The sequence below is a fragment of the Cololabis saira genome, chromosome 2 (genome assembly GCF_033807715.1).
Source record: "Cololabis saira isolate AMF1-May2022 chromosome 2, fColSai1.1, whole genome shotgun sequence".
NCBI classification, from domain to species: Eukaryota; Metazoa; Chordata; class Actinopteri; order Beloniformes; family Belonidae; genus Cololabis; species Cololabis saira.
The window spans coordinates 54,254,267-54,279,968 of NC_084588.1; the positions used below are offsets into that span (position 1 = coordinate 54,254,267).

The 25,702-nt window shown below is 45.9% G+C and overlaps 1 protein-coding gene and 3 non-coding genes across 7 annotated transcripts in view; all 4 read right to left on the reverse strand.

The window, feature by feature from the left end:
• Positions 1-10,380: 10,380 nt before the first annotated feature.
• Positions 10,381-10,452, reverse strand: trnaa-cgc (transfer RNA alanine (anticodon CGC)). Its single transcript has one exon. It is a non-coding gene; the product is annotated as a tRNA-Ala (tRNA).
• A 152-nt stretch (positions 10,453-10,604) lies between these two features.
• On the reverse strand, positions 10,605-10,676 carry trnag-ucc (transfer RNA glycine (anticodon UCC)). The gene has a single exon. It is a non-coding gene; the product is annotated as a tRNA-Gly (tRNA).
• Positions 10,677-12,690: 2,014 nt separating this feature from the next.
• trnaa-cgc (transfer RNA alanine (anticodon CGC)) lies at positions 12,691-12,762 on the reverse strand. The gene has a single exon. It is a non-coding gene; the product is annotated as a tRNA-Ala (tRNA).
• Positions 12,763-15,444: 2,682 nt separating this feature from the next.
• Positions 15,445-25,702, reverse strand: part of LOC133418372 (NLR family CARD domain-containing protein 3-like) — a 170,944-nt gene continuing 160,686 nt past the window's right edge. For 2 of the 4 annotated variants that reach the window (XM_061706995.1, XM_061707023.1), the window contains 6 exons: positions 19,510-21,271; positions 19,072-19,245; positions 18,102-18,275; positions 17,820-17,990; positions 16,884-16,930; positions 15,445-16,780 (listed from right to left, as the gene is read on the reverse strand). In XM_061706995.1, coding sequence (XP_061562979.1) covers positions 16,239-16,780; positions 16,884-16,930; positions 17,820-17,990; positions 18,102-18,275; positions 19,072-19,245; positions 19,510-21,271 — 2,870 coding nt within the window. In that variant the 3' untranslated portion in view covers positions 15,445-16,238. The remainder of the gene's footprint in view (positions 16,781-16,883; positions 16,931-17,819; positions 17,991-18,101; positions 18,276-19,071; positions 19,246-19,509; positions 21,272-25,702) is intronic. The other 2 variants (XM_061707015.1, XM_061707005.1) reach the window with 2 other exon arrangements.

The following is a 25,702-nucleotide window of genomic DNA, read 5'->3' on the forward strand; positions in this document are numbered from 1 at the left end:
AGTCAGCAGCTTCTCTGCGGGTCCGTGAGTCACGTGGGAGGCTCACCAAGCCCCGCCTCCTCCCCAAGCCCCGCCCCCTTATATGTGACGCGGATGGACCAGGAATCCCCCCCCCCCCTTTGCAACCTTTATTATCAAAAGTATGGCAAGCCGTTTTAACATTTAATGGCTGTGTGACTATCCGGAATGAACATTGCAGATATCTACAACTGCATTCTGACTAGTCGTAATTTTACATTGTGAAGAGTCCGAATTTTCATTCAAGATATCTATAATGTCATTTTGACCAGTCAAAACTCAAAATATCTGTAATTAAATTTTGACTAGGCAGAATGGAAGTTAAAGATATCTCCAATTTGAGATATCTCTAATTAAAATGAATTAAAATATATCTTTCACTTGATTATAGATATCTAGAGTTAAATTATGACTATACGTAATTCCAGTTTGAGATATCTGTCAGATTAATCAAAAGTCTGAATTAAGTTTGTTCTTATGAGAATCAGAATCAAGTCAAATCAGAGAGCTGACTGTGTTTGTGACATTCTTTGACACATGCAGGAGGTTAAAACTGCTGACTTCCTCGTTGGTCAATTAACCATTGTCTTTAGACACATAAGTTCCAAGACCCCCATCACATGCTCTAAACAGATAACAGGGCAGCCACTTCCTTGGAGAGACTCAGGGGGGTCGACTGACAGTCGTCTCATTGTCTGTAAGGGTTAGTTGACCATCTCATGACAACAAAACCCCCTTGAGTATTTCTTAAAAGGATGTCTGTTGCTCTGCACACCACAGATAAGTTACTTACTAACTGAAAAGTCATAAGGTGTGACTTTTCAACCATCATCTGATACCATGTCTGTGTGACCATCTGTTTCCTGTTTTTGTCCATTGTCCATCTATACATTCACTGTTCCAAATATGGTCAAGTTTCCTGTCAGTTTACCAATAAATAGTGTCCTGCAGAAGCAGCAAGTGGGGGAGGTTTGACGAGCTCTATGAGGAGGGTCGTGTTGCCCTAAAAGCTCCTCAAGACTTCTCTCCAACCTTCTGCAGAAGGCCTTGAAAAATCATTTCTAACAGTCTCTGGTGTCTTTTTCTAAGTTAATTAATGTATGTTGATGATTTAGGAACCTAACATTTTGGTGCCGAGAACCCGTGATCTCAAGCTCTGACGATTGGCACGGCGTACGATCAAAAGGGGCCATCTAAAATCTGTCGACAGCCGTTCCCGACTTCAGGGACGGGGCCCAGATTGATCTGCGCTGTTCCAAGGAGTCCAGACGACGAGATTCCCGAGCCAAGGGGAAGGCACTAGGAGACTGATGAGAAACCTCCTCTTACTTAAATACCTGGGGTATTGATGTATTTTTGTGTAAAATACGAGTGAAATTCTGTGTACTAACAAGAAGGTTACTGAAAGAGGTGATTGGCAGCAGGTCGGGGACACGATTTTTATGAAGGCATAGGGGCCTCTAAAAATACTATGCCTGGGACAGTGCGTAAGGCCACACGGGGGTTTCGGACCCGACAGAATAACGAGGAGGGGTTTCTATTTGGAAATGATTTTTAATGGTTTTGTTTAATGTTTGTCTGATGTTTATGACAGGAAACTGTCTGTTCAATGTTTGAGGTTTCCAAAATTGAGAAGAAAAATTTAAATTGTTCACTAAAAGATCAGGCTAAAACCAAACTGTTGAAAAAGGAAACTTATGTTCTGAGAGAAACTTGAGAAAGCAAAAATAACTGGCTAAGATAACATAGCCGACGCATGGTTAAGCTGAAACTTATGCCTAAATAATCTCTAAAAAAGATGCTTAGCTGGTATGGGAGACGTCCCTAAAAACTTTAGGTAAAGAAAATGGAGCCAAATCTTGCGAAATAATATAGGGAACTTAAAAAGAAGAAAATGGACTAATTTAAGACTAAAAGAAAACTGATTAAATGTCCAAAACGGGACAAGGTTTAGCGAGAAAGGAAAAGGTAAAGAAAGCTACGTGAAGTTGGGGAGAAGTGGGGGCTGCAGCAGGGTGTGACTTGTGTCTGTGTGACAAGCTGCAGCTCTCTGTGTGTGTCTCTCTCTGTGTGTGTGTGTGTGTGTGTGTGTGTGTGTGTGTGTGTGTGTGTGTGTGTCTGTGTCTGTGTGTGTAAAAGTTCTGCTGCAGTGTGGCTGCACGTTTACGAAGAGTTGCATGAGATGACAGGCTTAGTGAAGCTTAAGAGGGAGGTGTCTTCTCTTTTGGAGACTACATGTCCGTGAGTTGAGGGTTGAATTTCCTCTCTGTTGAAGTTTTTGTTAAAATGATACAAATAGCAGCCCAAAGCTCTGTGTCTGTGTGTGACTCTCTGTGTGTGTGTGTGTGTGTAAGGCTACAGCGCTATGTGTGTGTGTGAAAGCGTGCTCCAGCAGTGGGTGCAGCGCTTTACGAGCGGCTGCAGTCTGTGTCTGAAGGAGAGAACTTTTTGCTGGAAAAAGGGGGGGTTTAGCTCTCCTTTTGGAAGCTTCATAGAAATGGAAATATAGTTTGTTCTATCATTCTAAGCCCTGAATGAAGGCATAGAATCATAGAAGTTTTAAATTGGGTTAATTCACCATTTAATTTGCAGATTACTTTTGTAATACTGTATTTGACTTGGATTGTATGGAGGAGAAACAAACCCGTTGTACAATCTTTTTTTAGAAAAGAAAAACTCTGAGTGCATACTAGCCTATTCACACTGAAAATGTGTACATTTGTGATCAGTGTTGCTACCATTTAGGTTGTGAGTTAATCTGAAATGCACCAATTGAGCTTGGTTAGTGTAGTTTGAGGAGAAATAATTTACACACTTGCACTGAAACACAATCCCACATGCAGATGATCTGGAGTTTTTGTTTGACGTTTAGTGGTTTTTTGTCTATGTGTAGTTTACGCATGGGAATTTATGCCACAATTTTCTTAAGACTTCTATGAGTCTTCATAGAAGAGCATGCATTTGCGTTGCAGCATGCAAACAGAAGATTAGGAATCTCCTGAAGACTATATGATTAATCTGGAGACAATTTTCTGACAATTTTCTGACAATTTTCTGGCATTTCTTTTTGATTTGGGGAAAATATAGCTCAACAACAGTTGAGAAGGCATTATTTGATAGAATGCTTCCTTTCAGTCCGACGCTTTGTGACAATGAATTATTGTTTATATATATGTATACAATATATATATATATAAGTTCACCGAAGACTACTGTTTACGTTGCAGGAAAGTTGCTGCACTGACAGTTTTTGTGTGGTGTTACTTTAATAAGACCATAACCCATTTGGGTTGAAATAAGAACGTTTTTCAATGAGAAATTCTGTAGTCTAATCTACGGTGGGAGACAGAATTTAACAGGGTTTTGCCCCTTCTAATCTGGTGATGGGAGGGGGGATTTGAAGGACATAGAGACCTCTTGTCCCTAGAGGGTTAGACCTGCCGACTTGCCAGGGTGCGAAGGTCAAGACGTGGGAGGGCCACTTATCTGGGGAGCCTGACTCTGGCAGCCTGACTCTTCCAGGGAGAAGTCAACAAGGAGGGGGTCTGATGACAACAAACCCCCACCCCTGTTGGCATGCGAAATAATGCTGCGAAGCAGACCGGTGCTTCCAAGGAAGTTGTTCCCCCTGGTGGCTAAGTTGAGCCATAGGGAGTTTTTATGGCTCAACAGGAGGGAGTAGGGGTACATATGATACATCATGAGGATTAAATACTAAATACCCTTTAAAAATTTTTAGTAGGAGCTTTCCGACATGTTGCAGATACAACATGAAAGGACCTATCCATTTGAAGTCGTTCATATGGATTTCGTTCTAGGAGTGAACTAATGGCCTGTTAAGTTAAGGCTCAGGAAAGCCATGGCCTGAATGACGGCCATTAGTCGAACTGTACATGAGAATCGTCTTCTTGTACGCTGCTGTTTTCTTCCTCTTTCCCTCTCCTAAGCAGAAACTGCTGAAATGGGTGACCAGATCCTGAGTCGAGTGGTGAAACGTCATCACCCGTCAGGACGGCCCCTTTTGCTGTCCAAATCAGGACACCGACAGCACCGGCAGCAGTAAAGGCTGCTGAACGATCTACTGCGTTCACCAGTTGCAGTGAAAGCTAGCGGAAAAACGTTCCAGGCCTGAGTAGGCAGGAAGTCGGGCGGTTCCAAAACCTTTGCCCGCTGAAGAAATCATCTAATGCCTACTCACCTGCCACGGCCTGAAGAATATGACTAGCCAAACTGACTTGCGACAACAGGAGTCCGAGGAATGGAAGAGACTTTTTCACTACTGAGTCATGCTGACATAATGACTGAGATTACGATTCTGACTATTACTGTCTTTGTACTTTTCTGTGTTTTCATTACTTGTATGTTTACGATGACACTGGAGTGTTTTATTTTGTTTACTGTGAAGTTTCATAAGAACAAGAGGAGGGAAATGTCAGATTAATCAAAAGTCTGAATTAAGTTTGTTCTTAGGCTTGCTGATTGGGTAACGTATTGCGTCACGCATCGCGTCACTTCCTGGTGTTTGCGGTCTGTGCTGCTGCACGGCGTGCAGGCTCAGATCTCTCCCGACTTTTTATCTAAAACTTAGACTGTTTTCTGGTAAAATAGCACTATATCTGGTACATTACTGTCTTTATTTCAACACTCGCTCATTTTCTCTTCCGTAACTTTCACTGTCACCAATCACCGATACATTTTCTGTCCGTTAGCCTCCGTTAGCATCTTAGCATGGCCTCTCCGGCTCCCACCGCTTCACCTCTTTCCTGCTCAGTGTGTGAAATGTTTAGTTATTCCTCTGCCTCCTTTAGTGAAGACGGTAAGTGCTTAAAGTGTAGCTTATTTGCAGGGCTGGAGGCGAGGCTCAGTCAGTTAGAGGTCCGGTTCGGCCAACTAGACCATAGTCCGATAGAATCCTCTGCGGACCGGCCCGTAGCAGCTGAGCGTAGCCGCTCCCCTGCAGCTCCCCGGCAGCCGGCCAGGCAGGGCAGCTGGGTGACGGTTCGGAGGAAGGGTAGTCTTAAAGGGCTCACGGAACACCACCACTCGCTTCATGTGTCTAACCGTTTTTCCCCACTCAGCGACACATCTGTTGAGAAACCGACCCTGGTGATTGGAGACTCTATTGTGAGACATGTGAAGCCGACTCCAGAAACCTTAGTTAGGTGTATCCCGGGGCCAGAGCGGGCGACATAGAAGCACATTTGAAGCTACTGGCAAAGGGTAATCGTAAATATGGTAAAGTTATCATCAATGTCGGAGCTAATGACTCCCGTCTTCGCCAGTCGGAAGTAACCAGAATGAATATTATCTCGGTGTGTAACTACGCCAAAACCATGTCGGACTCCGTAGGTTTTTCTGGCCCCCTCCCCAATCTGACCAGCGATGACATGTTTAGTCGCATGCTCTCGCTCCACCGCTGGTTGTCTCAGTGGTGTTCAGAAAACGACGTGGACTTTATTGACAACTGGGAGACATTCTGGGGAAAGCCCGGTCTGATTAGAAGGGACAGCATTCATCCCACCCGGGATGGTGCAGCTCTTATGTCTAGAAATCTGGCCAATGTTATTAGACACTCCCCCTGACAATGCAGGGTCCAGGCCAGGATGCAGAGCTGTAGTTTAACACACTTCTCTGCTGCTTCTCGAGGACCAACGCCTGCCAACAAAACTGTAGGATTGCATTATGTAATTAGCGACTCTAAAACTGTAGGATTACATGATATTGGCGACTCTGGCCAGGTGCCTAGCAAAATAGAAGTTGTTGCAGTTCCCCGCCCTCCAAAAGTTCACCAGGTGCAGCGTTATAGAGGCGTTAACCAAGATAACCTTGTAAAAATTAAAACCAATGTACATTTGGTACCAATTACAGACCGAAAAATTAGATGCGGACTACTAAATATACGATCATTAAGCTCTAAGTCTCTGTTAGTAAATGATATAATTACAGAGAGCAGGAGTGATATTTTCTGCTTAACAGAAACATGGTTACAGGAGGAAGAGTATGTTAGTTTGAATGAATCAACTCCGCCCGGCTACTTTAATCATCACATTCCTAGAAGCACGGGCCGAGGCGGAGGAGTCGCAGCAATTTATAACTCCGGTCTCCAAACAAAAATTGAACCTAAGTGCAACTATAATACATTTGAAAGCCTCATGCTTGGTCTGAAATTTCCGAGCTGGAAATCAGAGAAGCCAGTTGTGTTAGTGGTAGTGTACCGGCCCCCTGCTGGTGCGTATCTAGAGTTTTTGTCTGAATTTTCAGATTTCCTTTCTGGATTATTGATCAGCACAGATAAATTCATCATAGTGGGTGATTTTAACATTCATATGGATGTTGTAAGCGATAATCTTAAATTAGCCTTCGATTCTCTTCTAGAATCAATGGGTATCTCACAAAAAGTGGATAAACCGACGCACTGTTTTAATCATACTCTCGATCTCGTTCTCACCTACGGTGTTGAAACTGATGGTCTGTTGGTGTCACCTGTAAACTCCCTTTTATCCGACCATTACTTAATAACGTTTGAATTTAATTTTGTTGATGTTGAAGTGCAAAATAGGAGGTATTATTTTAGCAGATGTTTGTCTGATGAAGTTATTGTTAAATTTAGGGAGGCCATTGCTTATCTTACGACAGTGCGAAATAGTGATGTAGTCGAGGCCAGTGACCTGGGTTCTACCTCTGCAGATGTTGATTTCCTATAGTAACACTGCTGATTTGTTGCATTCAGCTTTAGATGAAGTTGCTCCTTTGAAAAGGAGGGTTTCTAGCCACAGGAGCTTAACTCCCTGGTATAATTCAGATATCCGCATGTTGAAACAAAACGTGCGTAAAATGGAAAGGAAGTGGTACTCTTGTAGGTCTGTAGACTCTTATCGTAAATGGAAAGATATTCTAATAGTATATAAAAAAGCCATTCGAAAAGCCAGAACAGCTTATTATTCAACGTTGATAGAGGATAACAAAAGTAACCCACGTTTTCTGTTCAGCACTGTAGCCAGGCTGACAAAGAGTCACAACTCTGTTGAGCCGTGCATTCCTGCAGCTCTCAGTAGTGAGGACTTTATGGGCTTCTTCAACAGTAAAATCGCGAGAATTAGAGAAGAAATCAACCAGCCGGTTGTAGGTGTTTCTTCAGCTTTAGCGACTTCCCTAGGCTCTGACTTGCCTCTAGACTGTTTTGATCCTATAGACCTCCCTGAGCTGACCTCACTCGTCAATAGAGCTAAGTCAACCACATGTATGTTAGACCCCATCCCGACTCGACTATTCAAACATATTTTTTCTCTTATTGGTACGACAATACTGGACCAAATTAACTTATCCCTAAGTTTAGGATATGTACCACAGGTTTTCAAAGTCGCAGTAATTAAACCTTTACTTAAAAAACCTTCTCTTGACACCTTAGCTAATTATAGACCAATTTCCAACCTTCCATTGGTGTCTAAAATTCTGGAAAAGGCAGTTTCAAGCCAGTTATGTGACTATTTGTATAGAAATTATCTGTTTGAAGTCTTTCAGTCAGGGTTCAGAATGCATCATAGCACAGAGACAGCACTGGTTCGAGTCACGAATGACCTCCTTATGGCCTCAGATAAGGGATTAGTGTCCATACTGGTTCTACTGGACCTCAGTGCTGCTTTTGACACTATAGATCATGGCATTTTACTGCACAGGTTAGAGCATGTTGTTGGGATTAAAGGGACAGCTCTATGTTGGTTTAAATCATACCTATCTGACAGGTTCTAGTTTGTTCATGTACATGAGGTTTCTTCAGAACAGTCAAGGGTCTGTTATGGTGTTCAATCATTCTTGGTCCAGAGCATCTTAGGAAGGGATTAGATGGTGTTGCGATGGCTTCCAGTGCAACTGTGAGAAACCTTGGTGTTATTTTCGATCAGGATTTGTCGTTTAAACCATATGTCAATCAGGTTTGTAAAATAGCCTTTTTCCATCTCCGTAATATTGCAAAGATTAGGAAAATCCTCTCGCAGAGTGATGCAGAAAAACTAGTTCATGCGTTTGTATCTTCTAGACTAGATTACTGTAATGTGTTGTTAGCAGGATGTCCAAGTAATTTGCTGAATAGGCTCCAGCTGATCCAAAATGCAGCAGCACGAGTACTGACAGGAATTAGCAGGAGAGACCACGTCTCTCCAGTGTTAGCGTCGCTCCATTGGTTACCCGTAAAATTCAGAATCCAATTTAAAATATTATTACTTGCGTATAAAGCCCAAAACGGCTTAGCTCCGCATTATTTGCAAGACCTGATAGTGCCTTATGTTCCTGTCAGAGCTCTCCATTCTCAGAGTGCAGGTTTACTCGTAGTTCCTAGAGTATCTAAATGTAGATTTGGAGGGCGGGCGTTCTGCTATCAGGCACCACTACTATGGAACCAACTTCCAATCTGGGTTAAGGAGGCTGACACCACCTCCACCTTTAAAACTAAACTTAAAACATTTCTGTTTAGTAAAGCCTATAGTTAGTGTTTAGTAAACCTCTAGCTGGTGTTGGTAAATCTCTAGGTAGTGTAAACTTTAGTGTGTCAGAGTCGCTCCTGTAGTTTCTTGTGCTGCCCCCCCCCCCTTCTCCTCCCTTTTCTCTCTTTTGTCCATGTTGCAGCATCCTTTGCCGGACACCGGAACCTGCAGGTGGTCGTGGGTGGCTTGTAGCTTGCATTACGGAGCACAAGTCTTTCCCCAACCCTGCACCCCAACCTGGGACTTGCTGATTGGGCCGGAGCTTCGGGAGCTGCGTGCTGGCCTGCGGCCCCCACCCCCGGTCATCCCGTTGCTGCTTCCACCTGCCTGCGGTCCCCACCCCTGGTCATCCCGTGGCTGCTTCCACCTGCCTGCTGTGCTGTTGCCGTCCCTGACCCACCAGTCTGGCCCTCGGCAGGAGGGTCCCCCCTTATGAGCCTGGTCCTGCTCAAGGTTTCTTCCCTCCTAAAGGGGAGTTTTTCCTTGCCACTGTTTGGCTTAAGGTTTTTCTCCCACTAGGGGAGTTTTTACCTGCCATTGTTTATGTAATAACTGCTCGGGGGTCATGTTCTGGGTATGGGTCTCTGTAAAGCGTCTAGAGACAACTCTGTTGTATTAGACGCTATATAAATAAAATTGAATTGAATTGAATTGAATTATGAGAATCAGAATCAAGTCAAATCAGAGAGCTGACTGTGTTTGTGACATTCTTTGACACACGCAGGAGGTTAAAACTGCTGACTTCCTCGTTGGTCAATTAACCATTGTCTTTAGACACACAAGTTCCAAGACCCCCATCACATGCTCTAAACAGATAACAGGGCAGCCACTTCCTTGGAGAGACTCAGGGGGGTCGACTGACAGTCGTCTCATTGTCTGTAAGGGTTAGTTGACCATCTCATGACAACAAAACCCCCTTGAGTATTTCTTAAAAGGATGTCTGTTGCTCTGCACACCACAGATAAGTTACTTACTAACTGAAAAGTCATAAGGTGTGACTTTTCAACCATCATCTGATACCATGTCTGTGTGACCATCTGTTTCCTGTTTTTGTCCATTGTCCATCTATACATTCACTGTTCCAAATATGGTCAAGTTTCCTGTCAGTTTACCAATAAATAGTGTCCTGCAGAAGCAGCAAGTGGGGGAGGTTTGACGAGCTCTATGAGGAGGGTCGTGTTGCCCTAAAAGCTCCTCAAGACTTCTCTCCAACCTTCTGCAGAAGGCATTGAAAATCATTTCTGACAGTCTCTGGTGTCTTTTTCTAAAGTTATTAATTTTGTGATGACTTCAGGAACCTAACAATATCTACAGTACTCCTAACCTTTAAACAGAGAGGGTAAATTTGATTAGCTCACTGGATATTTTGTCATTTTGCGAGCATTCTCTGTAAACCCCAGAGAGGTTTTTGCGTGAAAATCCCAGTAGATAGGCAGGTTCTGAAATACTCAGACCAGCCCGTCTGTTACCAACAACCATGCCACGTTGAAAGTCACTGAAATCACCGCACTTCCCCATTCCGATGCTTGGTTAGAACTACAGGAGATTCTCTTGACCATGTCTAGGTGCCTAATTGCATTGAGTTGCTGCCATGTGATTGGCTGGTTAGAAATTTTCATTGAAGTGCAGTTGGAGACGTTATTTTACCTAATAAAGTGGCTGGTGAGTGTAAATGCATACATATGTATGTGTCCCATGTATACTCCTCATGACCATTAAAGCTTTTTGAAGGCATTGATGTTAAATAACGAGCAGCAAGTCCAATTCATCTTGTGAGTTTGTCCAAGTGTGAACATAATTCATCCTTTATGTAACAATAAGTGTTGCTGATTACTCTTTCCTACTTCATGCGTTTTATTAACCCCTATAATAACACAATTAATGGAGATGCCGGGGATTGAACCCGGGGCCTCATACATGCGAAGCATGCACTCTACCACTGAGCTACATCCCCTTCAATGGTTTGTCCTGAGAGGAAAGTAGTGAGGTGGCATGTGCAGCCCTGTATCCAGTGGAAGTGGCCTATTTATTTCTATCCCTACAAAATCCAAACCTGATAGAAGAATGTTGAAACGTGAAAATTTAGATTTTTCACAAAAGACATGCTGCGATGGCCGGGAATCGAACCCGGGTCAACTGCTTGGAAGGCAGCTATGCTCTCCACTATACCACCATCGCACAGATGTGGCACATAAACGTCATAATTTCGGCAACAAAGGGGCAAACAGGATTTCAATGTGACTGAGGTTTGCCTGTCCGCTTTGCAGCAAAAGGCAGGACTAGATGACTAGATGCTTGGGGACCCTAACCTCAACAATGCTGCTTCTTTGCTTTGCTCTGTTTTGAATGAACTTGGACATCAGTGCTTTTCTGGACTTCAGGGTGAATTATGACCTGGACTGTCTGCGTGAAATTCCGAAGGTGGCAATGTTGCATAACTCCTCCTAACCTTTAAACAGAGAGGGTAAATTTGATTAGCCAGAATAAAGCGTTTAAATTCATGGGCTGATTGTAAACTGGATATGTATTTATTCACCCTTACTTGAAACAAGCAGATTTCAGGATCCTGCTCCTTTGAGCCCCACTGGATCAATCTTGCCGGATTGCTTTTGAACAATGGTGTTGTTGTGGCACAGCGGGTTAGCTTGGCTGTCCAGTTATCGAAGGGTTGTTAATAATTTTATTAATAATTATTAATAATCAATAAAGTCGACTATTTATCAAATTGAATGACCAATATGATAAATAAAATCCTCGGGGCACCACCCTGGGCCTTAATCCAGGGAAATGATAACTTTTAACAGCAGAAAATCAGTCTCAAAATAGGGATTCTCCACCAGTACACAGTAAGAGCTGTTATTACTGGTGAATAATGTTGAAGGCGTGCAGTTCGAGCACAGAGCTCTGTCAAACAATCAGATGTGACCAAAATGGCATGAAACAACAACAACCACTCATTAAAAATCAATCAGAATTTATTTACATACGGGTATCAAAGCAGATGTAAATAAATACCCAAATAAATCCTGATGGCGCACTACATTATTATAAAACCATTAATTAACCAGAAAACATCAATAGAAATGAAATGAAACTTAAATGCATGGAATGAAAAAGAAATCAAGCGATAACAAACATGATATCAAGGCCCATCTACGGTTTAAAACATTTAAAGATGGCGGGGCTTCTGTGGTATTTAAATATGGTGGAGCCCCCTTTGGGTCACGTGCGATCAGACCAGATGGCAAACGCAGCATTTAGAACGTGCCTACGGCAGAAAACAGCGACTACCAAATAGTCAAACACGATAATGATAACAATGATGATGGTGTATGCAGTAATCTCAGTTCGGAACACAGATTTAGCTCTGAAACGCTCCAAGTTACTGATCACCGGGGCTCACGACCTCACGTCTCCTCGGGATCGGGTGCCTGCGGGCTTTGTCGACTGCGGGTCGCGGTCCTGCTGGGGGATTTCCCAGTCAATCTCTCGCGTCCCGTCCCTTCCCCTGAAACGGAATAGACAGCGGCGGGGCCGCCTCATGCCGGGCCGTGCTTCCGGACCAACGGAGGCTCTCACCCATTCCTAGGCGCGGCGGGGGGGGCGGTCATTCGTTGCCGGGTGTCCCTGCTCGCCGGTCGCCGACGCGCGGCCGTCCGGGCTCTGGAAAGCAGCTCACAACCGGGCGAGATGCCGGCCGTCCGTCCAGGAAACCGTCCCGATTCCTGTGCGATCAGCAAACAGGGGCTTGGATGGGGAGGGGGGCTTCAGTCGGAGCGTTCAGTCGAAGCGGTGTCCCAATCTGATGTCCGGGAGCGCGTGGGCGTTGTGATCTCGGATCTGTAAAACTTAAACAGGACAGAGTTTAGTGGGAGCCGGAGCCGCCGGGGATTGCGGCTCTGCGGACCGCGGGTCCAACGGGCGGGCCCGATCCGATGCGGGCCTTCCGCCTCCCCCCAGCCGGGGGGAGAAAAGGAGATGGGATCTTGGCCCGGAGCCAAAGATCCAGCTGTTCCAGGACGAGATGAGGCCATTTTAGGAGGCACATTATAGCCAATTTTCGGCTGAGCAGAGCAGCAAGTCCAATTCATCTTGTGAGTTTGTCTAACTGTGAACATAATTCATCCTTTATGTAACAATAAGTGTCGCCGATGACTCTTTCTTACTTCATGCCGTTTATTAACACAATTAATGGAGATACCGGGGATTGAACCCGGGGCCTCATACATGCGAAGCATGCGCTCTACCACTGAGCTACACCCCCTTCGATGGCTGGCCCTGAGAGGAAAGTAGTGAGGTGGCATATCCAGCCCTGTATCCAGTGGAAGTCGCCTCTTTATTTCTATCCCTCCAAAATCCAAACCTGATGGATGAATGTTGAAATGTGAAAATTCAGATTTTTCACAAAAGACATGCTGTGATGGCCGGGAATCCAACCCTGGTCAACTGCTTGGAAGGCAGCTATGCTCTCCACTATACCACCATCTCAAAGATGTGGTACATAAACGTCATAATTTCGGCAACACAGGGCAAAACCGGGTTTCACTGGGACTGAGGTTTGTCTGTCCGCTTTGCAGCAAAAGGCAGGACTAGATGACTAGATGCTGGGGGACCCTAACCTCAACAATGCTGCTTCTTTGCTTTGCTCTGTTTTGAATGAACTTGGACATCAGTGCTTTTCTGGACTTCAGGGTGAATTATGACCTGGACTGTCTGCGTGAAATTCCGAAGGTGGCAATGTAGCATAACTCCTCCTAACCTTTAAACAGAGAGGGTAAATTTGATTAGCCAGAATAAAGCGTTTAAATTGATGGGCTGATTGTAAACTGGATATGTATTTATTCACCCTTACTTGAAACAAGCAGATTTCAGGATCCTGCTCCTTTGAGCCCCACTGGATCAATCTTGCCGTATTGCTTTTGAACAATGGTGTCCTGAGGGTTAGAGATGAGTCGATATACAATCAATGGCCAATTTATTAGGTACACCTTGCTAGTACTGGGTTGGACACCCTTTTCCCTTCAGAACTGCGTTAATCCTTCGTTGCATAGATTTAACAAGGTACTGGAAACATTTCTCAGAGAGTTTGGTCCATATTGACATGATGGCATCACGCAGTTGCTGCAGATTTGTCAGCTGCACATCCATGATGTGAATTTCCTGTTCCACCACATCGTGTTCTATAAGTTTGAGATCTGGTGACTGTGGAGGCCATTTGAGGACAGTGAACTCATTGTCATGTTGGGCGTGGGTTCAAATCCCACCACTGCCATCAAGTTTTCAAAGATATGCTGATGACTATTTGTTACATCAAACACTAAACTTTCTTTGTGATGATCATTGTTTTGGTAAAAACAACAAATATTGACTGTTACAGGAATCTTTCTGAAACTATGTATACGCTGTCATTCCTTAACTTCTGCGATCGGCATGGTCCACTGCAACTCTGAGCTCAAACAATCCACCAGCATCATCCTCCCAATAACTTGGATTACAGGCGTGCGGCAATGCACACGGAAGGGACGTTTCACTTTTTTCGGTCTTTTGAGATGAGTTTGACACGTCCAAACGAAGCAGGCTATGATAAGAAACAAGCTCTGGTCCATTTAAAGTGGATGTCTCAAGGGATTCAACAGAGCAAAATACAAGGGACTCAATGATGTTCTCACCTCAATGTCCTTTGTTGTCAATATTGGAGTGATGTATGATGCCCTCACAGAACTAAGTGATCTGTCGAGGCTGCTCCAAAACAGAGACATGACGCTGCCTGAAGCAGACAAGCTGCTGACTCAACAGGTTCGAGTCTTTGAGTCAATGCTTTCCTTACCAGGCCAATTCACAAAAAGGGTTCTTCAAGCTCAGACAGAGGGGTCCTTCAAGAAAGTAGCCCTGCATGACAATCCAAGAATTGTGAGGATCAATGCAGGACAGTTCTTCCGCAGTATGGCTGAAAACATCAAATGCAGGATGTCTCCAACAACTTCCTCTCATGTCTTTCCTCTTTTGTTGGTAAATCCCTAGGTAGTGTAAACTCTAGTGTGTTAGAGTCAGTAGTCATAGTTGCAGCTATAGACTATAATAGTTAGTCTCAAATAGGCCTATGCTGCAGGGGGGACCGACATGATCCGCTGGGCGGTGCCTCTCACCCTTCTTCTCCTCTCCTCTTCCCTTCCTCTCTTCTCCATTTCCATTTTTATTTATTATAAGTATCTCATAGCTATCGTTTTTGTCCATCGTTCCTGTAGTTTCTTGTGCCGGCCCCCTTTTTTCTCTTTTGTGCATGTTTGCAGGCCGGAGCCTCGGGAGCTGCGTTCTGGCCTGTGGTCCCGGTCCCCCCCCCCATCCCCGGTCAACCGATTGCTGCTTCCACCTGCCTACGTGGATGTCTGCTGTGTGCTGCTGACGCCCCCCCCCCCCCCCCCTCCCTCCCTCGATCATCCTGTTGCTGCTACCACCTGCCTGCTGTGCTGCTGACATCCCGACCCCCAGTCATGCCTTCGGCAGGAGGGTCCCCCCTTATGAGCCTGGTCCTGCTCAAGGTTTCTTCCCTCCTAAAGGAGAGTTTTTCCTTGCCACTGTTTGGATTAAGGCTTTTCTCCCACTAGGGGAGTTTTTACCTGCCATTGTTTATGTAATAATTGCTCAGGGGTTTATGTTTATGTTTATGTTCATGTTCTGGATCTCTGGAAAGCGTCTAGAGACATCTGTTGTATTAGACGCTATATAAATAAAATTGAATTGAATTGAATTGAATTGAATTGACCAGGACCAGGACCAGGACTCAGACCTGGACCAGGATTCAGACCTGGACCAGGACTCAGACCTGGACCAGGACCAGGACTCAGACCTGGACCAGGACCAGGATTCAGACCTGGACCAGGACTCAGACCTTGACCAGGACTCAGACCTGGACCAGGACCAGGACCAGACCAGGACCACGACCAGACCAATACCCAGCAGGAAACATGTTACATTCAGATGTTTAACAAGCACATGCAACATAAAAGGTCATTTACATTTATCTAAACATGTTTTGCACAGAAATATGTACATATTTTATTCTCTTTTTGGTATGACAATACTGGACCAGATCAACTTATCCCTAAACTTAGGATATTTACCTCATGTTTTTAAAGTTGCAGTAAATAAACCTTTCCTTAAAAAACTGGTTTCAAGAGTACTTGAATACTTTTAATTTAAACATGTTGCTGGTGTTTTTACATGTTGGATGTTACATGAATATTTCCGTCTTCTCACTTCATTTTTACATCAACAGCTTTGAAAACTGAAGGAATCAAATTAAAACAATCAGATAAATCAATCAAATATCATACAAACTGGAAAAGTTGAATGTAAAATGGAAATGTTTCGATTTGAAGCTCAAACTTTGTTTCAGGGAAGAAACAAGACTTTAAGAATCTAAACGTGAAGACAAACATGAAAACATTTAGAGACAGAATCAATAATAAAACAAGAATAATGAGATACAAATCTAATTTATGATCAAACATCAACAGTCCAGTAAATTATTTAATGTTTAAATGTGAAAAAGATCAAATAAAATACAATAAACCAAAAAACTAAAAGTTAACAGTGATTATCTTGATCATCATCATCATCATCATCATCATCATCATCATCATCATCATCATCATCATCATGGAGACTCTGAGGAACCAGAACCAGAGACCAAGTCCAGGATCCAACAGAGACAGTTTATCTGACAGGAGACTCTTGAGACTAAACTGGACCCAGAGACACTGAACCAGAACTGAACCAGAATCCAAATCCAGCACAGAGCGGTTCAGTGAAGCTGGTGTTGAAGGTGTGGAGGTGGATCAGTCTGTCAGAGACTTCATAGAAGGACAGAGTTCCAGCAGGAACGTCCACGTACACTGCTACTCTGCCAGAGTCTGAAGATGGAGATGGAGATGAGGAGGTGGATGTGTCTCTGTTATTGTGACGGACATAGTACTGATCACCTGGATTACTTTCCAGACTCCAGGAATGATCGTTTCCTCCAAACATACAGTCATAAGAGATTCCTCTCCTGCTGATTCTTTTGTAATTCACTGATACAGAAACTTGTCCAATCCACTGGACCTCCCAGTAACAGCGACCCGTCAGAACTTCTCTACACAGCAGCTGAGGACGATCATCAAACCTGTCTGGATGATCAGGATATGACTGATTCTTCCTCACATACATCATCTTCCTGTTGTCATCAGACAGTTGGATGTTTTTGTTTACTGTGTTTGTGTCGATGGTGAGTTGACAGGAATCTGATGGAGAGAACAAACAAGCAGCTGCAGTTATTATTGATCAGTTATTGATCATTGATGAACTCATGAACGAGTGAAGATGGTTGAATAAAAACACACTTACACTTCCTCAGACCTGGTGTCAGCCATCGTTGTCCAGCAGGCTCCACCCTGGAAGGAGGAGGATCAGACCAGCTCAGTCTCTCTCGGAGGAAGCAGAGATGTCAGAGCCCCCCCCCCCCATCACCTGTTGGACACTCCTGTATCCACTACACCCCCCCCCATCACCTGTTGGACACTCCCGTATCCACTACACCCCCCCCCATCACCTGTTGGACACTCCTGTATCCACTACACCCCCCCCCCCCCCCATCACCTGTTGGACACTCCTGTATCCACTACACCCCCCCCCCCCCCATCACCTGTTGGACACTCCTGTATCCACTACACCCCCCCCCCCATCACCTGTTGGACACTCCTGTATCCACTACACCCCCCATCACCTGTTGGACACTCCTGTATCCACTACACCCCCCCATCACCTGTTGGACACTCCTGTATCCACTACACCCCCCCATCACCTGTTGGACACTCCCGTATCCACTACATCCCACCACAGCCCTGAGCAATTACCTGAGGTGGAGGAAAACCCCCACACCTGCTCCACCATGACCACCAACATAGCCCCCCCCCCCTCACCCAGCAGTGTGTCCTACCTGAGAGTGTCCTACCTGAGAGTGTGTCCTACCTGAGAGTGTCCTACCTGAGAGTGTCCTACCTGAGAGTGTCCTACCTGAGAGTGTGTCCTACCTGAGAGTGTGTCCTACCTGAGAGTGTGTCCTACCTGAGAGTGTCCTACCTGAGAGTGTGTCCTACCTGAGAGTGTCCTACCTGAGAGTGTCCTACCTGAGAGTGTGTCCTACCTGAGAGTGTGTCCTACCTGAGAGTGTCCTACCTGAGAGTGTCCTACCTGAGAGTGTCCTACCTGGGGGTGTCCTACCTGAGAGTGTCCTACCTGAGTGTGTCCTACCTGAGTGTGTCCTACCTGAGAGTGTCCTACCTGAGAGTGTCCAGTCTCCAGCGGGGATCCTCCAGTCTAGACAGAAGCTTCCCTGCTGACTCTCCTGGATGGTTGTAGCTCAGGTCCAGCTCTCTCAGGCGGGAGGGGTTGGAGGTCAGAGCTGAGACCAGAGAAGCACTTCCTTCCTCTGAGATCAGACAGCCTGACAGCCTGCAGACACACAACACAGGTCTGCTGCATGTTCTCTGCTCAGGTGTCCTGCTGCAGAAACGTTTAGCAGCAGGTTCTCTGGACCTGGAGAAGACTTGAATGAATCCTGACCTGAGAGACTCCAGGTGACAGTGTGGACTCTCCAGTCCAGGACACAGCTGCTCCAGTCCAGAATCCTGCAGGTCGTTTTCGCTCAGGTCCAGTTCTGTCAGACTGGAGGACTGAGAGCTGAGGACTGAGGACAGAAGTGGACAGATGTCCTCTGAGAGGTTACAGCCACTCAGTCTGCAGATGGAAGAAAAGAACAACAACCAGGTTATTTCAATGTTGTGGAAGAAAATGTAGTTGTGTCTCCAACTGTTCTGCTGGTCTTCAGTAAAGTTTGTTAAATCACATTTCAGCAACAAACAATTCAAAACAAAACAAAACCAGCTCATGGTTGATTTCACGTCCACGACAACTCTGAGGATGGTGAATGTGTCACGTCAGGAGAGTTTATAGGAAACAATACATCTATTTGTAACATGACTGATGGACAGTCGGCTCAGCTGATGGTCATCCACCACCACTTCCTCATCCCTCATCGTCATGGTAACAGTCATCAGTGGGTTGTAGTGACCCGGCGTCGCTAAACGCAGTAATCCTGTATTTCTCCAGGGAATCAACATGTGGAAGTAGATATTCTGCTGGAAACCTGAATCCTGCTGCTGCACAGCTGGATGATGTTGTTAACAGAACTACAGCTTCAGTGTCAACAACGTAGGACGGTGTCGTCCCTCAGGAACAGAAGGTCAAAGGTCAGAGCAGGTCGGCCCCATGGTTTAATTCACAACTGCAGGTTTTAAAGCAGACCTCCAGAAAGATGGAGAGAAAGTGTCGTTCCCATAACTTAATCAAGATTACATTAATCAAGAATCAATAATATGGTACTGATTAGACCGCACTGAGGTTTAAATATTTGATTTCTGTGTGGAGTGTTGAGGTGGATTTGTAGTAAAGTGGGTTCTACCAGTAAAACTGGACTGAAGTGAATTATATGCTGCAAGGGAGTCAGCAGGAAAAGCCTTGAATGAATCCTGACCTGAGAGACTCCAGGTGACAGTGTGGACTCTCCAGTCCAGGACACAGCTTCTTCAGTCCAGAATCCTGCAGGTCGTTGTTGCTCAGGTCCAGTTCTATCAGACTGGAGGACTGAGAGCTGAGAACTGAGGACAGAAGTGGACAGATGTTCCCTGAGAGTTTACAGTCACTCAGTCTGCAGACGAAAGAAAAGAACAACAACCAGGTTATTTCACTGTTGTGTTTCCTTGTCAGAGTTCATGCTTGTGTGTGATTTTAGGTCCAATGTGTCATTAAAGTATCTCAAAATAGAAAGAACCAATGTAAACTCACTCATGTGAGGTTCTGCTGAAAAAAAGACCCAAACAAGTGAAGAAAACATGAAATCTGGAGGTAAAACCGGAGTAGTCAGAAACTAGCCTCCACTCCAGAGGTCCAACATGTGTCTGTTGGTACTTACAGAACTTTCTTGGAGGCTTTGACCACCGGCAACAATCTCCGTAGAGCCAACTCTGAAGCTGAGAACTTCTTCAGGTCAAACACCTCCAGATCTCCTGATGACAGTAAGATGAAGACCAGAGCCGACCACTCAGCAGGAGACAGATAATCTGTGGAGAGACGTCCAGACCTCAGGAACCGTTGGACCTCCTCCACCAGAGACCGATCGTTCAGTTCATTCAGACAGTGGAACAGGTTGATGCTTCTCTCAGCAGACAGATCCCCACTGATCTTCTCCTTGATGTATTCGATAGTTTTCTGTGAACTTCTTTGGTTTGATGTCATCAGACCTCGTAGGAGGTTCTGATTGGTCTCCAGTGAAAGACCCATGAGGAAGCGGAGGAACAAGTCCAGGTGTCCGTTTGGACTCTGTAAGGCCTTGTCCACAGCTGTCTGATAGAGCTGAGTCTCTGTGTTCTTTTGTTCCTCCAGCAGGTTGACTCCAGAGCTGATGAAGGTCAGATGGACATGAAGAGCAGCCAGAAACTCCTGAACACTCAGATGGATGAAGCAGAAGACCTGGTCCTGGTACAGGCTGCTCTCCTCTCTAAAGATCTGGGTGAACACTCCTGAGTACACTGAAGCCTCTCTGACATCGATGCCACACTCTCTCAGGTCTGGTTCATAGAAGATCAGGTTTCCTTTCTGCAGCTGCTCAAAAGCCAGTTTTCCCAGAGACTCCACCATCTTCCTGCTCTCTGGACTCCAGTGTGGATCCGTCCCAGCTCCTCCGTCATACTTGACCTTCTTCAGTTTGGCCTGGACCACCAGGAAGCGGATGTACATCTCAGTCAGGGTCTTGGGCAGCCCCCCTCCCTCTCTGGTTTCCAGGACGTTCTCCAGGACGTTCTCCAGGACCGTAGCAGTGATCCAGCAGAAGACTGGGATGTGGCACATGATGTGGAGGCTCCGTGATGTCTTGATGTGGGAGATGATCCTGCTGGTCTGCTCCTCATCTCTGAACCTCTTCCTGAAGTATTCCTCCTTCTGTGGGTCAGTGAACCCTCTGACTTCTGTCACCATGTCAACACATTCAGGAGGGATCTGATTGGCTGCTGCGGGTCGTGTGGTGATCCAGAGATGAGCAGAAGGAAGCAGGTTCCCCCTGATGAGGTTTGTCAGCAGCACGTCCACTGAGGTGGACATTCTGGGGTCACTGACGATTGTAGAGTTGTGGAAGTCCAGAGGAAGTCGACTCTCATCCAGACCGTCAAAGATGAACACGACCTGGAACTCTTCAAAGCTGCAGATTCCTCTGGTTTCAGAGAAGAATCCATGAACTAGTTCCACCAAGCTGAACTTCTCCTCTCTCAGCACATTCAGCTCTCTGAAGGTGAATGGAAGCAGGAACTTGATTTCCTGGTTGGTTCTGCCTTCAGCCCAGTCCAGACTGAACTTCTGTGTTAGGACTGTTTTCCCGATGCCGGCCACTCCCTTCGTCATCACCGTTCTGATTGGTCCTCCTCTTCCAGGTGGGGGTTTAAAGATGTCTTCCTGTCTGATGGCTGTTTCTGCTCCGTCTGGTTTCCTGGAAGCTGCTTCAATCTGTCTGACTTCATGTTCATCGTTGACCTCTCCGGTCCCTCCCTCTGTGATGTAGAGCTCCGTGTAGATCTGCTCCAGAAGGGTTTTCTTTCCTGCTTTAATGATCCCCTCAGACACATGCTGGTGCTTCTTCTGCAGCTTAGACTTCAGCCGCATTTTACAAACTTCAGCAAAAGTACCTTAATAAAAGTGGAAAAAAAAACAATTAGTGTTTATAAAGTTCAACTTAATTCGCCAAAAGAATCAGGATGTGAACCATCACTGATCAACTCAGAATCACTTTTACCACCAAAACACCACTGAACATTCAGGACGTGGAAGTGACAAGAACATCTGGGGTCCTGGAGTTTCTAGTACCAGGATGTTTGCAGTACAGCCCTGATTTAAACCAACGTAGAGCTGTAAAGGGACAACTCTACGTTGGTTTAAATCATATCTATCTGACAGGTTCCAGTTTGTCCATGCACATGAGGTTTCTTCAGAACAGTCAAGGGTCTGTTATGGTGTTCCGCAGGGTTCAGTGCTAGGGCCAATCTTGTTCAGTTTATACATGCAGCCATTGGGAAGTATAATCCAGAATCACGGCATACACTTTCATTGATTAGACTAGATTACTGTAATGTGTTATTAGCAGGATGTCGAGGTAATTTGCTGAATAGGCTCCAGCTGATCCAAAATGCAGCAGCGCGAGTGCTAACAGGAATCAGCAGGAGAGACCACGTCTCACCAGTGTTAGCGTCGCTCCATTGGCTACCTGTAAAATTCAGAATCCAATTTAAAATTTTATTACTTGCGTATAAAGCCCAAAATGGCTTAGCTCCACAATATTTGCAAGACCTGATAGAGCCTTATGTTCCGGGCAGAGCTCTCCGTTCTCAGAGTGCAGGTTTACTCGTAGTTCCTACAGTATCTAAATGTAGATTTGGAGGGCGGGCATTCTGCTATCAGGCACCATTACTATGGAACCAACTTCCAATCTGGGTTAAGGAGGCTGACACCACCTCCACCTTTAAAAATAAACTTAAAACATTTCTGTTTAGTAAAGCCTATAGTTAGTGTTTAGTAAACCTCTAGCTGGTGTTGGTAAATCTCTAGGTAGTGTAAACTCTAGTGTGTTAGAGTTGCTCCTGTAGTTTCTTGTGATGCCCCCCCCCTTTTCTTCTCTTTTTTCCCTTTTGTACATGATGCAGCATCCTCTGCCGGTGGCGAAGAGCATCTTCACAACACCGGAACCTGCAGCGTGGGAGTGAGACGGGCAGGGTAACGGCCCCTTCGGGCAGGGGAGAAGGTTTGTCAATCAAGACTCCTCTCCCTGGCCCTGCCCCTTCTCAACCTTTCCCCGACCCTGCACCTCAACCTGGGACTTGCTGATTGGGCCAGAGCTTCGGGAGCTGTGTGCTGGCCTGCGATCCCCACCCCCGGTCATCCCGTTGCTGCTTCCACCTGCCTGCTGTGCTGTTGCCGTCCCCGACCCCCAGTCTGGCCCTCGGCAGGAGGGTCCCCCCTTATGATCCTGGTCCTGGTCCAGGTTTCTTCCCTCCTAAAGGGGAGTTTTTCTTGCCACTTTTTGGCTTAAGGTTTTTCTCCCACTAGGGGAGTTTTTACCTGCCATTGTTTATGTAATAATTGCTCGGGGGTCTATGTTGATGTTCTGGGTCTCTGGAAAGTGTCTAGAGACAACTTTTGTTGTATTAGACGCTATATAAATAAAATTGAATTGAATGGGTTCTGGGTTTGTGGGTTGTTGTGTTCTTGTTATGGTGTCTGTGAAGTGGACTTTCCAGGTTTAGGATTTGAAAACACCAGATGATGATCTGATCAAATAATCTCTACAACCATCAAGACAATCTGGAGTTCAGCAGGATTCCTGGAAGAGGAAACCAGGACTACAATCTTCCAGTTATCTTGTGGTTTTGGTCGGTTAAACATATTTATGCTGTCCTGTACAGGGAGGGTACTACTCTAGGGGGGGTACCATGTGGGGACGAATGTTCTGGCTGAGTGAATGTTGTTCATCTCCTGAGGGATTGTGGGTCATTTATCCAGCATCTGGTCCTCCGGTCGCCGTCGTCCTCCGAGAAACACCAGCAGGAAAGTGGATCACAGCGCGTTAGCCAGCCTAGCCAGGTCGGCTAGCGTTAGCTTCACCAACCAACACTCCGACGTCAACTTTGGTCTCCTCAACACCCGCTCTCTTACCGGCAAAGGACAGCTACTCCAGGACCTCCTCACCGACCGTAAGCTCGACTGTCTCTGTCTCTGTGAGACTTGGCAAACCCCTGACGACTATTCACAACTCAACGAATGCATTCCACCCGGCTTTGTTTACACCAGCAAACCACGTCTCTCCGGAAGAGGAGGCGGTCTCGCCATCTTGCATCGCGAGACTTGGAAAGCTACTGTCGTTCCCATGCCAACTGAGTCACAATCCTTCGAGGCCGTGGCTCTGCAATTGAATGGACCCATTCCTACCATTTTAGTTAATATTTACCGTCCCCCCAAACCAAACAAGGATTTTATTAATGATTTCACCACACTTCTCACTCACATCTGTGCACTTTCACCCAATATAATTCTGCTTGGCAACATAAATATTCACTTGGACAATAATAATCTTGCTCTCACCAAGGACTTCATTTCATGCCTGGACAGTTTTGGACTCAAACAATTTATCAATTTCCCCACACACTGTAAAGGACACTCATTGGACACCGTTTACTGCTCTGGTTTCACTCCCCTCAACTTCTCTGCTGCTGACCTCCCCTTCTCTGACCACAAACTCATCTCATTTAACCTCAGTCTAATCCTGTCCAAAACCAAGCAATCCCGTGTCATAACCCTCCGTAACACCAAAAACATAAACCCAGATGACCTCACAACAGGTCTTGAAAATCTCTCCATCATTACCCCCCCATACACCCCAGACCAGCTAGTAAGTCATTACAATGACGGCCTCCACTCCCTGCTCAACTCACTTGCCCCCCTCAAAACCCGGAACATCACTTTTCGCCACTCTGCCCCCTGGTTCTCCCCCCACCTGCGCCAGCTGAAGGCCAAAGGCCGTCAGCTGGAGCGGCTTCACCATAAAACTGGTCTCACCATCCACCAACAAATGTATCATGCCCACATCCTACAGTATAAAAACGCCATCTCCTCAGCCAAAAACATATACTTTGCAGCCAAAATCAATGCCGGTGCCGGGAACACCCGAGCTTTGTTTTCTGTCATTAATAACTCCCTCCGCCCCCCTGACTCCCTCCCCCCACACTTCTACTCCACAGACTACTGCAACTCCATTATGTAATTTTTCAATGCTAAAATATCCACCATTCACCAGCAACTAGCCCCCCTCACATCCGGTTGTCCTCCTCCCTATGTTCCAAACCCCCCAGTCTCTGTACCTCTCTCCTGTTTCCAACTCCCCTCTCCCACAGACCTCTCCAAACTCATCCGGACTTCCAAACCAACAACATGTCAACTCGACCCCCTGCCATCCCCCCTTGTCATAGCTTCCCTTCCCTCTATACTTCCCCTGATAACAGCCATTATTCACTCATCTCTCACATCTGGTTCTGTCCCATCCCCACTCAAAAATGCCTCTATCACACCGTTATTAAAGAAACCTGGTTCAGACCCCAACAATTTCAATAATCTCCGCCCCATCTCCAATCTACCATTCCTCTCAAAAATCCTGGAAAAAGTTGTCGCCCTCAACTACAGGCCCACCTCTCCACCAACAACCTCTACGAACAGTTTCAATCCGGTTTCCGCGTCCGCCACAGCACAGAAACAGCACTCATTAAAATCACAAACGACCTCCTGTTGGCATCTGACTCTGGACATTTATCCATCCTCATACTCCTCGACATGACCGCAGCATTTGACACCATCTCACACTCCATCCTCCTCGACCGCCTAGCATCCATTGGCATATCTGACACACCCCTACACTGGTTCCACTCCTACCTCACCAACCGCACCCAGTTTATACAGTTAAAATCATTTTCATCCCATTCCTCTCCCCTCTCCTCTGGTGTTCCCCAGGGCTCTGTCCTCGGCCCCATTCTATTCATCATCTACCTCCTCCCACTTGGCTCAATATTCCGTAAACATAACATCAACTTTCATTGCTACGCGGACGACACCCAGCTCTATATCTCCTCCAAACCCACCCCCACCCTCCCACCTCCCTCCCTCTGTGACTGTCTCCATGACATCAAAGACTGGTTCACCTCATCCCTCCTCAAACTAAACTGCAATAAAACTTAGTTAGCCCTCACTGGCACCAAAACCACACTCACCAAACAGCCCAGCTTCACACTCACCATAGACAACTCCTCGGTTTCCCTCTCCCCTCAGCTCAAGAGCCTGGGTGTCGTCCTCGACAGTACCCTCTCATTCCACACACACATAAATCACCAGTCCGCCTACTTCCACCTCCGCAACATAAACCGCCTCCGCCCCTCACTCACCCCCAACAGCACTGCCATCCTGGTTCACTCTCTGGTCACCTCCCGTCTCGATTATTGCAACTCCCTTCTATTCGGTCTCCCCCACAAACTCCTCCATAAAATCCAGGTGGTCCAGAATGCTTCAACCCGCATCATTAC